The 12,150-nt window shown below is 46.4% G+C and overlaps 1 protein-coding gene across 1 annotated transcript in view; it reads left to right on the forward strand.

Annotated features, from left to right (window-relative positions):
* dnah2 (dynein, axonemal, heavy chain 2) overlaps positions 1-12,150 on the forward strand; it is a 251,184-nt gene that overhangs the window by 199,176 nt on the left and 39,858 nt on the right. Inside the window, exons 56-63 of the mRNA XM_041178731.1 lie at positions 79-218; positions 1,447-1,579; positions 2,933-3,072; positions 5,845-6,055; positions 7,789-7,905; positions 9,112-9,253; positions 10,283-10,452; positions 11,824-11,940. Coding sequence (XP_041034665.1) covers positions 79-218; positions 1,447-1,579; positions 2,933-3,072; positions 5,845-6,055; positions 7,789-7,905; positions 9,112-9,253; positions 10,283-10,452; positions 11,824-11,940 — 1,170 coding nt within the window. The remainder of the gene's footprint in view (positions 1-78; positions 219-1,446; positions 1,580-2,932; positions 3,073-5,844; positions 6,056-7,788; positions 7,906-9,111; positions 9,254-10,282; positions 10,453-11,823; positions 11,941-12,150) is intronic.

Here is a 12,150-nt window from a genome sequence, read left to right on the forward strand (position 1 = left end):
CACATGTTGCTATAATCAGGGAGCCACTGAAGCAATATAGGACATGGTGCCGTTATTAATCATTCTCTCCATTCCCAGATTAAAAACGCATTGTTAGATGCAGCAAAGGAAGAGTCTATATCTGAAACAAATGAAAATATCTTCAATTTTCTAATGGAAAGAGTACGCAATAACCTTCATGTTGTGCTGTGCATGAGTCCTATCGGAGACCCTTTCAGGTAAGACGTTGTAATATAGAATGTGCAGTCAATGAGATTGTTTTATAGGAGGCCAAAGACACTTAGGTTATTTCTGCTCTAAAGACCTGTATTCAGCATCAACCATGTAGCAATGGTTTAGGTCCAGAGTGCTAGTGGGGAGGGCCCAGTGAATTGCAGTGCCTTTGATTTGTTGTTTAAGATCAATAAGTTCATGATATTGTCAAATTATTGTCCATTCGTCTTTCTCCTTTTTAGTTCTCCGTTTTCATGGCCTGATGCCCTCTGCTTTGCTCCATTGTGCAGTTTTTCACCACAATCCTACGTAGTTGAGTTTGCCCAATTTAGATTAAAGCTGCCTGCACTTCCCTCCTCATGTTTCTCCACTTGTACCAATCAGGTTTCTTAGTCCTCCTTGAAGCACTTGCAACCTGTCTGGACCTTGCCATGAGTGCATCAGATATAATGATCTTCACCACCAGGAGTCTGCATCTTCATTTCAGCCAGTAAAGATGACTCTGTTTGGTGGTACCTTGCTCCACGGGCTCAGCTGCTGGCATAGCACTGGAATGATTCACTCAAAGCTTAGTCCAAGCTCAAGCAGGCTGCACGTACCTAGATGAAGAGAATCTTCGTAGGGAGGTCGAGTCGGTACTAAAGGAGCTTCGGTGTATTTTAGTTCCTTGTGATGCTCTTAATTCTCTGGCTGAGGCTGCCCAATTTGGCAGAACTGGGAGTCCAGTCAGAAAATACAGAAAACTGTATCACCCGCCCCCCGCGACCGCCCCCCCCCCCCCCCCCCCCCCCCCCCCCACCCCCCCTCCCCCACCCCCCACAACCTGTCAATTAGCCCGCAACGCAAAAGGAGATCATTTTGGGCTTTGAATGATGTTGCCTAATGAGTGGCATTGATTCACCCATCTGTTATAGATCTCTCCTGATTTCTACTTCCTTTGAAGAATTGATAGCTGCCATTTTACAATGCCAGCCACAGCCAAAGTTACCTTCCAAGAATGATCGACGTATGGATCCGGGTTACAACAATGGAAGTGAAATCCTATTGAGTCATTTAAGGCATAGGTAGCTGCTGCACAAAGGAGGCGGTGTTTGGGGGTGGCTCGGTGCTTGAGCTATTGTAGGTCAAATGACTTTCTTCAATTATGACTTGTGATTTTCACTGCAGCACAGAATTTTTAAACTGGAGTAAGTTGCCCAAGGACATTTTGTTTTCCCTTTAACTGTTTTAAAGGAATCGTGTCCGCCAGTACCCAGCACTGGTGAACTGTACCACCATTGACTGGTTCTCCGAATGGCCAAAGGATGCCTTGCTCGAAGTGGCCGAGCGATACCTGACGAATGTGGAGCTTGGAGGTTCGGAGGAGGTAAGGAGTTATTCAGGTCAGAATGAACTGTGACCACTTGTGCTAAGGATGAATGGTAGAGCACTCCAGTCAGTCTGAATAATGATGAACCGTACTGGCGGCAGATCTAGTTTCTAACCTGAGACCAGCTCGGGACAGCAGTGGGGCTCGACAACTCACCTGGCCCCAATATTCCCTAAGATTCACCTTGTTGCTGCACAGCAACCTGGTTGGGAGCTTTGGCTGATTTTTCCCCTTCCCTAGTGCAGGGTTTCTGCAACCAGTTGTGGTAGCCGTACTGCTGCTGAGACCAAGATCAACTGTCTTAGCGTTGACCAGCAATCAAACCTAAGATTTTCCTGACCTATAAGATACCAACTCAGATATCAGGTGAGCTACCTTGAAAGTTATGCATGTGTCTTTCATTTTTATACATGTCTTCTTATTAGCTGAAACATTATAATGATCAGGAAAGGCTGGACTCCTTTCTTTTGGTCTTTAAAACTCTACAGGGATTTGATAGTGTAGATGCACAGATGATGTTTCCACTGGTGGGGGAGACCAAGACCAAAGGGCCATAAATGTAGGATGATCACTAACAATTCCAATTAGGAAACCAGGAGAACCTTCAGAAAAATAATGAGAATAAGGAACTCGCTACCACAGGGAATAGTTGAGGTGAGTAGTCGAGATACATTTAAGGGGAAGCTGGATAAACATGAGGGAGAAAGGAATAGAAGGATATGCTGATAAGGGTGAGATGGAGAGGGGGGTGGGCGGAGGCTCATGTGGAGCATAAAGAAACGCGGAGACCAGTTGGGCCGAATGGCCTGTTTGTGTACCGTATGCACGATGTAATTCCCTAAAAGAGAGATTAAAAAAAGAGACTCGAGAGCTACATGAGGGCAGGTTGTCAAGTTTGTGCCCAAGGCTGACATTTACTGGGTGACTTTTGTCTTCTGCCCAGCCCCTCATGCAGCATTTGGTGCAGCTCTTATTTAGCAAATGGGGAAAGGGGCAGGAGGAATCAAGATTACATTCCAAATAATAGTCTCAAATGAAAGACCCAGGCTGTTAGTGCAAGATGCCAAACAACATCAAGGCTGAAACAAAGTAGAGATGAAGTGAAGTAAATTGAGGAGTATTTATGTGGTGAAAGCAAACTCAAAAACAGATTGGGAAACTGAGGGGGGCAATTTCTGCTGTGTTGGGATTCTGGGGAAGAATGAATGAGTGGACGATGGAGAAATAAGTCTTGATTGAGTCACACTGAGGATGCAGGGAGAAGCCAGAATTTAAAAAGTGAAATAGCTGCATAGCAGAATATATCATCACCTTGGTTCTCATTGCTAACAGTTCCTTCCATTGTTCTAGCTCCGCAGTAACTTGGCACACATCTTTGTGACAATGCATCGTTCAGTGACAACGTATTCTGAAAAAATGTTGCTGGAACTGCGGAGGCACAATTACGTCACCCCAACCAACTATCTGGAGCTGGTGTCCGGTTACAAAAAGTGAGTGTCAGTGAGTGATATGAACACCCGCTCTATTCTCCTAATGTCATAATTAATGCCAAGCAACATGGAAGAGACCACTATAATCTAGCACTGAATGAATGGGATTATTTGTTTATTTTGCACCTTTGAGGAATAGTGGGGAAGTATTGGAAGGACTTAGTGGGTTCAACCTGTTGAACTGCATTATGGACACTCCTGTGGCCAACCAATGCTGGAGCGGGACTCGAACCCAGAGCTTCTCGCTGCTATTTTAACAGACATAACTAACCTGTTTATTTTAAATAACAGTGTAAGGCATTGGTGCGTTTATTATCATGCTGGTTTTTGAAGACTGGCTGTTTCTACTGAAGAGTTTGGACGGCTGATCGAGCAGAGGTTGATTGCCACAATTTGTGACTGCACTGCAGTATCACCTGTCTAGGTTCAATCCACCCCAGCCCAACGAGATAAGCCTCCTCTGTCTCACAAAGGTCCCCTATGAATTTTTGTTTAGTTTACTCACCAGATGTGGGCATCGCTGGCCAGGCCAGTATTTATTGTCCATCCCTCATTGTCCTTGAGAAGGTGGTGGTGAGCTGCCTTCTCGAATACAACTGAGTGGCTTGCTAGGCCATTTCCAAGGGCATTTAAAAGTCAGCCATATTGCTATGGGTCTGGAGTCACACGTAGGCCAGACCAGGGTAAGTTCGGCAGATTTCCTCATTAAAGGACATTAGTAAACCAGGTGGGTTTTTACAGCAATCTGGTAATTTCGTAGTCACCTTTGCTGATACTATTTTTTTAATTCCACATTTTATTTAATTAATTGAATTTAAATTCCCCAGTTGTTGTGCTGGGATTTGAACTTGTGTCTCTGGTTTAGGACTCTGGATTACTGGTGCAGTTACATAACCACTATGTGACCATATGAGCAATGAAATAAATGTAAATAGCCTCAATCCACCCTGTAGTTGTGCACTGAAAGGAGACCCTCCTCTTATGCCCTGGGTTAAGGAGCATCTGGATATTCCTTAGCTGGCTATGTCTAGCAACAAAAATGATGCAAACATCCGTGTGCTTGTGGAGCATTCTTACGATTTCACTTTGGCAACTGATCCCCAGTATTCCAGATAGGGAATTTACATAGGGAATTCCAGGATACTGACCCAGTGATGGTGAAGGAACGGTAATGTATGTCCAAGTCACAATGCTGCGTATACCCGTGACCTCTGCGTTGTTAATCCAGCACCATAATCACCACGCTTTGAATCCCTTGTAGTCGTTGGGGCACAGTAGAGCGAGCTATAGTCTTCAGCTGGCTGTTCTATACCTGACCTGGGAATGCTTGATGTTTTGAGAAGTGAGAGAAGCAGAAAAGAATCAAATTGCCCATCACTGAGGCGTCTCGCTCAGAGGAGCTTGCAGAATTCGACCTCTTTTCCACAAGATGAAAGCAGTCATTGACAAAACCGTGTACCGCAGGAGATATCATTCAGTAATTCAATCAGAACAAAGATCAAGAAAAAAAAACACTCTGCACAAAAAGTGCTTCGACTCCTGAAGTGAGCTGCCATTGTGAGAGAAATCTTTTCCTGAACATTAAAAGAATAATTATGGTGCACTTTATGCTTGAACATGAAATTTCATACAATTGCAATGAATGGAGGAAGTGGTCCTGGTCTTTCCAAACCCTGCATTTGAATTACATTTGTCTGGAGCTCACACTATAATAGAGTGATTTTCCTGCATGAATTGCTGATTCCCTGCTGTCAGGACATTTCCTGACACAAGTCCTTGCACTTAATGCTGCAGCATTAAGCTCCTTCCAATTTAAATTGAGCAACTGCCAACTACAATCAGCCCTTAAAGGGGAAGGGAAGTCTTACCCATGCAAGGTATGTTGCGTGCCACCTTGGTTAAAAAAAGTACTCATTCATACAGTGCCTCGAGTTAAAGCACTTATCAGTAAATTACTTTGCTGCAGGGTATGTAGTGTGGTTTCCCAGAGTCAGAGAGTAACATATCTATTCTAAAGTCATGGCTCCCACTACAATTGACGCAGTGGCAAAGACAGGGGTAGGGTCTGCTTTTTAGTCTTTCTGAGATGTGTAGGTGCACACCATACATGAATGGCAAATCCCCAAGATCAGATTAGCAGAGGTAGCACTGTATAAAAGCAAATCTTTCCAAACCTCTAGGTCCACAAAGTTCAAACAGAGCAGGCCCAGGGAGCGAGAAAAAGTAGAATAAAATGCTGGGCAAAAACAGAATTACCTGGAAAAACTCAGCAGGTCTGGCAGCATCGGCTCTGCCGATGCTGCCAGACCTGCTGAGTTTTTCCAGGTAATTCTGTTTTTGTTTTGGATTTCCAGCATCCGCAGTTTTTAATAAAATGCTGGGCTTTGTCAGCTTCCATGGTTGGATTGGCAGGGGTCAGAGGCTGTGTGCATTGCATGAACTGCAGTTTGGGCACTGCTGCGTGCAGGGGTGCTTCACTGTCAGTGGCATCACTGGAGGGCTAAGCTGCAAGCAGCCCAGATTGTAGTTCTCTGCAACTTAAATAAGTTTGACAATGGAGGCATCATGTCTGAGCCCACTGGTTCTTGAGCATCCACGTGCTGTTTACTGCAGCAGTCTGGATAGTGATCAGGAGCAGCAATTCCTGCCTCATTTTACCCTTCTATTTACCCCAAGGTGCTGAGGTCAGTTGCCCCTTGCTATGTCCTGGGGCCTTGTTTTCAGTCACCCTTTTCTAATGGTGAGAATCTGTCCGTTCTTTCGTTCCCCAAGGCTACTGGAGGAGAAACGCATCGAACTGAGTTCTCAGGCCAACAAGCTGCGGAATGGATTGTCAAAGATCGACGACACCCGTGATAAGGTGGAGGTGATGTCAGTCGAGCTGGAGCAGGCCAAAGTGAAAGTGGCCGAGTTCCAGAAGCAGTGTGAGGAGTATCTGATGATCATCGTGCAGCAGAAACGGGAAGCTGATGAACAGCAGAAGGTAGGTGAAGGAAATTCTCTACTACATTGTAACCCCAGTAACATTCCTGTGGTTCTGCAGCTATGAAAGTGCACCCACGTTATCCCCATTTACTCACCCAGCTCGTGCTGGGCATGGAAATGGATTTGCCCTGGTCCTCTTTTGTTTTTCCTGGGTGTAACATCTCTAAACTTCCTAACTTTTCAGTCCTTTGTTCTTACCTGCTCAGATACCCCACGCTTCCATTACCTTGATTTTCTTCATGCTACACAATTATCGTCATCTAACCATGGCTCCATCCACCCTACCTTTTGGTTTCCTTCAGTCCTATGGTCCCCACTCGTACGCTTTGTTCCCCTGGCACTGGTCTGTTCCTCATCCCCTCTGCACTTAACTCCAACCAATGCAGCCATGCTTTCAGCCCCATGCCTATCTATGCCCTCTCTCTCTTGCCTCCTCCGTGGTTTCTGGAGACTCGATAAAGATTCTTAAAAATCTTTCAGCCTTCCTCTTAACTCCAACCCCATCTCCTCCTTTCCCTCCAGCTCAGTGTCCATTTCAATCTGTGAAACTCTCTCTGAGTTATCTATCTGGTACAGGGAGCACCACATCAGTCAAAGTTGCTGTTGCTTCTGCAGGCTGTAGATACCTCCCACCTGATGTTAAAAGACTTGTTTCCATTTCCATTTGATTCCAGTGTTTGTTGATTAATTTTAGTTTCTCCTCCTGATCTGACAGCATGGACTCATACTGTGGAAGGTCATCCACTTTTGATCTGAGAAACACAAATCGGAATATTTTCTTAATGATGAGATACTAGGAGCTGTAGAGGAGCAGAAGGAGTTTAGATGGCCAGGTGCACAGGTTAATAAAACCTAGTGCATAGGTAATGAAATGTTGGCCTTTAACTCAAAGGAATTGGAATTCAAAAGTGAGAATGAGATGCTTCAGTTATACTGAGCCTTGTTCAGACCCCATCTGGAGTAACTACACTCAGTTCTAGCCACAGCATCTCAAGAGAGATATACTGACCCTGGAGGGTATACACCCTAGATTCACCAGAAAGATATTGGGGACTAAAGGGTTTAATTATGAGAATAATTTGCATGAACATGAATTGTGTTCTCTTGAGTTTAGAAGGCTGACAGGTAATCTGATCAAAGTGTTTAAAATGATGGAAGAATTCAGCAGGGTGGGTGGAAAGAACCCATATCCTCTGGCAGGGAGAGTGCAGAACAGGGGGGCACAACCTTAAAATTCGAGCTAGGCTGTTCAGGAGTGATGTCAGGAAGGGCTTCTTCACACAAAGGGACGTGAAAATCTGGAACTCTTCCCCCTGAAGAGGTTGTGAATATTAGAAGTCAATTGAAAATAGATTTTTGTTGGTTAAGATTATCAAGGGATATGGATTTGAGGAGCAGGTCAACCATGATCTTATTGAATGATGCAGCAAGCTCAAGGGGCTGAATGGCCTCCTGTTCCTATGAACAGTCTTACAGGCACCTCGACCAATTTGGTTACATTTCCAGTGTGAGCTTATGTGCATCTTCCAGCCAGAGTCATGGAATAGCCATCAGCTACCTTGGCAATGTGGGAACACCAAGCTCAATTGTCTCATCCCACATTGCCTGTGTCAGCTAAAGACAGCCTGGGCAGCAACTGGAGCCTCAAGGGGAGTTCTTTTCTACTGTGATATGATCACTGCCCTAATGGCCTTGTTTAACTAACCTCATTGAGCATTTCTGTCCGTATAGACCGTAAGCTCCCACAGTGAGAAGATTGCAGCAGAAGAGATAAAATGCAAAATAATGGCAGAAGGTGCCCAAAAGGAACTGGATGAAGCCATGCCAGCACTGCAGGAGGCAATGAAGGTACAAAACTGGGAAGAAATGATAAGTGACTTGCTCACACAGCCTCCCTCATCTGCTGCTACTTCACCTTCAGTTGCGGAATCTCACGTTGGGGTGTGTGTCAGCTTGGCTCAGCCAGTGGTGCTCTCACCCCCGGGGTGAAAGTTTGTTAGTTCAATTCCCACATCTTGAGTTTGAGCTGAGGAAGTGCTGTGTCAGCAAGGATTGACTGACACCCTTTGGATGGAGAGGTGAAGGAGAGGGCCCCAATCTGCTAACTGCACTGGCACTTGATAATCAAGGCTGTTAACCAGAACCTTGTGTGTAATACATGCAGAAGGATCATGTGGCTGTAGAGCTGTGCACAAAACCATAGGCAGGAGAACAAGTTTGTTGCACTTGCGGTATTTTGGTCAAGCTAAGTGCGAGCAAAACACCAAACGTTTTCAAAACACTCAAAGTAAATGTGCAGTGTCGCTTCCACTAATGTCCATAATATTGTAGGATTAGACATTGTGCCTGTGCTGGCTCTTTGAAAAAGCCACCCAATTAGCTCCATTCCCCCTGCTCTTTCCCCCATAACCCTCAACAGTTTTTCTTTTCAAGAATTTATTTAATTCCCTTTCAAAGTTAATATTGAATCTGCTTCCACTGACCTTTCAGTCAGTGCATTCCAGACTGCAACAACTCGTTGTATTAAAAAAAAATTCTCTTTTGCCCCACCCCCCCCCCCCCCCGCCACCTCTGGTTTTTTTTGCCAGTTATCTTTAATCTGTGCCCCTCTGGTTGTCGATGTTCCTGTCACTGGAAACAGTTTCTCCTTATTTACTCTATCAATACCCGTTAAGATTTTGAGCACCTCGAATAAATCTCCCCTTGACCTCCTCTACTCTAAGGAGAACAATCCCGGCTTCTCCAGTCTCTCCACTGGAACTGAACTCCCTCAGACCTGGAACCATTCTAATAAATCCCCTCTGCACCCTCCCCAAGGCCTTGACATCCTTCCTAAAGTGTGGAGCAAAGAAGTGAACACAGTTCTCCAGTTGGAGCTAAACCAGTGTTTTATCAATAAGTATAAATAAAATAATATTTTCTGAGGTTGATCCCAATTCACCAAGACATGTCTACCTTCCCGCCGATGTTAGTTCCAGGCAGCACAGCTTGCTAGGGTTTGAGTTGAGCTGGCAGCCCTGGAATAATGCACAGTCTCAATCCTTTACATTCCAGGCTCTGGAGTCCTTGAATAAAAAGGACATGACTGAAATCAAATCATACGGCCGCCCTCCTGTCCTTGTTGAGACGGTGATGCAAGCAGTCATGATTCTTCGAGGATCAGAGCCAACCTGGGCTGAGGCCAAGAAACAGCTGGGTAAGAGGCTCGTTCTGACATTGGCTGGCTGGCTGGCTGGCTGGGTGGGTGGATGGAGATGGTATGCGAGACGGTTTGGGTGGCCGGCTGGATTAGTCTATGCTTTGAAGCACGTGGTTATGGCACAAATCTTAAGTCAGCAGAACAAAAATGTAAAAGGGGCAGGTTGACGATTTCCTCATTTACTGATCCAAATGCCAGCAGAGTAATTGCTGCTCAATTCATGTCAGATCACTGGATGTGCTTTGCTATAAGCACAGCACCATCTGCCCTTGTCCATAAGAGAGTGAGGTGTACCCATCCTTCGGAAATGCAAGACCGATCCCCGTCGGGCGTCACCGCCGCTTCCACCGATCCCCATCGGGCATCGTCACCGATCCCTGTCGGGCATCACTGCTTCCACCGATCCCCGTCGGGCATCGTCACGGCCACCGATCCCCGTCGGGCATCGTCACGGCCACCGATCCCCGTCGGGCATCGTCACGGCCACCGATCCCCGTCGGGCATCGTCACGGCCACCGATCCCCGTCGGGCATCGTCACGGCCACCGATCCCCGTCGGGCATCGTCACGGCCACCGATCCCCGTCGGGCATCGTCACGGCCACCGATCCCCGTCGGGCATCGTCACGGCCACTGATCCCCATCGGGCATCACCGCTTCCACCGATCCCCGTTGGGCATCACCGTCACGGCCACCGATCCCCATCAGGCATCACCGCTTCCACCGATCCCCGTCGGGCATCGTCACGGCCACCGATCCCCGTCGGGCATCGTCACGGCCACCGATCCCCGTCGGGCATCGTCACGGCCACCGATCCCCGTCGGGCATCGTCACGGCCACCGATCCCCGTCGGGTATCGTCACGGCCACCGATCCGCGTCGGGTATCGTCACGGCCACCGATCCCCGTCGGGCATCGTCACGGCCACCGATCCCCGTCGGGCATCGTCACGGCCACCGATCCCCGTCAGTTTTCAATGAAGTGGCGAGTTTTAGTCAGGTTTTGATGAGGTGAACTCGTGTTTTTCAGGTGAGGGAACATTCATTAAGCAGCTCATTAATTTCGACAAAGACAATATTTCTGACAAAGTGCTGAAGAAAATTGGAACATACTGCGCACAACCAGACTTCCAGCCAGAAATTGTTGGTCGTGTGTCTGTGGCGGCCAAATCCCTCTGTATGTGGGTTCTTGCCATGGAGGCAAGTATAGTTTCAATTATCCACATCTCTCCCCTTTTCACCCTTTCTCTTTATTCCCTGTTTACTATGCTTTCCCCTTTGCTTGTTTTATTTTCCCTCGATCTTTTCTCCTATCATTTGACTCTTGCCTCTGCTTCTCTTTTGGAATCTCACTTTCTCACTGTTCCTTTAACTCTTAACCAAATTGCTAATGAATTATAAATCCAGATGGATAAAATAAAATGTCCTTTAAATTAAATATGACTGGATGTTCCTGTTTTTAATGCTAGTGATGATATGCTGCTCCTATGAATGGAGTCCATATCTTTATTAGCGGGGTTATTGGGCTCTGTCAATAGGAGTGTAAAGCTAGACTGGAATTCACATTTTTAAAAATTTATTCATTCACAGGATATAGGTGTTGCTGGCAAGGCCAGCATTTATTTCCCATCCCGAATTGCCCTTGAGAAGGTGGTGGTGAGCTGTCTTCTTGAACCGCTGCAGTCCATGTGGTGTAGGTACACCCACAGTGCTGTTAGGGAGGGAGTTCCAGAACTTTGACCCAGCGACAGTGAAGGAACAGCCGATATATTTCCAAGTCAGGATGGCGTGTGGCTTGGAGGGGAACTTGCCGGTGGTGGTGTTCCCATGCATCTTCTAGGTAGTAGTGGTCGGGGGTTTGGAAGGTGCTGTTGAAGGAGCCTTGGTGAGTTGCTGCAGTGCATCTTGTAGATGGTACACACACTGCTGCTACTGTGCGTCGGTGGTGGAGGGAGTGAATGTTTAAGGTAGTGGATGAAGTGCCAATCAAGCGGGATACTTTGTCCTGGATGGTGTCAAGCTTCTTGAGTGTTGTGGGAGCTGCACTCATCCAGGCAAGTGGGGAGTATTCCATCACACTCCTGACTTGTGCCTTGTAGATGGTGGACAGGCTTTGGGGAGTCAGGAGGTGGGTTACTCAGTACAGACTTTCCAGCCTCTGACCTGCTCTGGTAACCACAGTATTTATATGGCTAGTCTAGTTCAGTTTCTGGTCAATGGTAGTCCTCAGGATGTGGATAGTGGAGGATTCAGTGGTGGTATTATTGAATGTCAAGGGAAGATGGTTAGATTCTCTCTTGTTGGAGGCAGTCATTTCCTGGAACTTGTGTGGCGCAAATGTAACTTGCCATTTATCACCCAATGCCTGGATATTGTCCAGGTCTTGCTGCATATGGATATGGACTTCTTCAGTATCTGAGGAATCACAAATGGTGCTGAACATTCGGCAATGGAGAACAAGCTATAAAAACCCTTTAAAAGCTGTTTCCATGTGTTTCTTCCTGGAGCTAACTGGGTCACAGTGAATTCTTACCTCTCTCTAACTTGCTCTCTCCATCTCTTTACCCACAGCTGTACGGCAGACTCTACCGTGTGGTTGAACCCAAGCGAATTCGCCTCAGGGACGCCATGGCACAGCTGGCAGAAAAGCAGGCATCGCTCGCTGATGCACAGGCTAAGTTAAGAGAGGTGCGTGCTGCCTTGTTATAAGGTGCTGCTTTGTTAACGTTCTGCCTCCCATTTACATTTGCTGAAAGCAATAAAAAGCTCCTTGATTTTCATATCTTCAGCCCAAGGCCAGCTATTAGCCACTCCCTTTGCAGTTTATTTTCTGGAGATTTTATCACCTTTCCAATCAAGTTGTGCAACATTTCATCAAAATACTGTGAGTTCTTTTTT

This window comes from Carcharodon carcharias, chromosome 33 (assembly GCF_017639515.1).
Source record: "Carcharodon carcharias isolate sCarCar2 chromosome 33, sCarCar2.pri, whole genome shotgun sequence".
NCBI lineage: Eukaryota > Metazoa > Chordata > Chondrichthyes > Lamniformes > Lamnidae > Carcharodon > Carcharodon carcharias.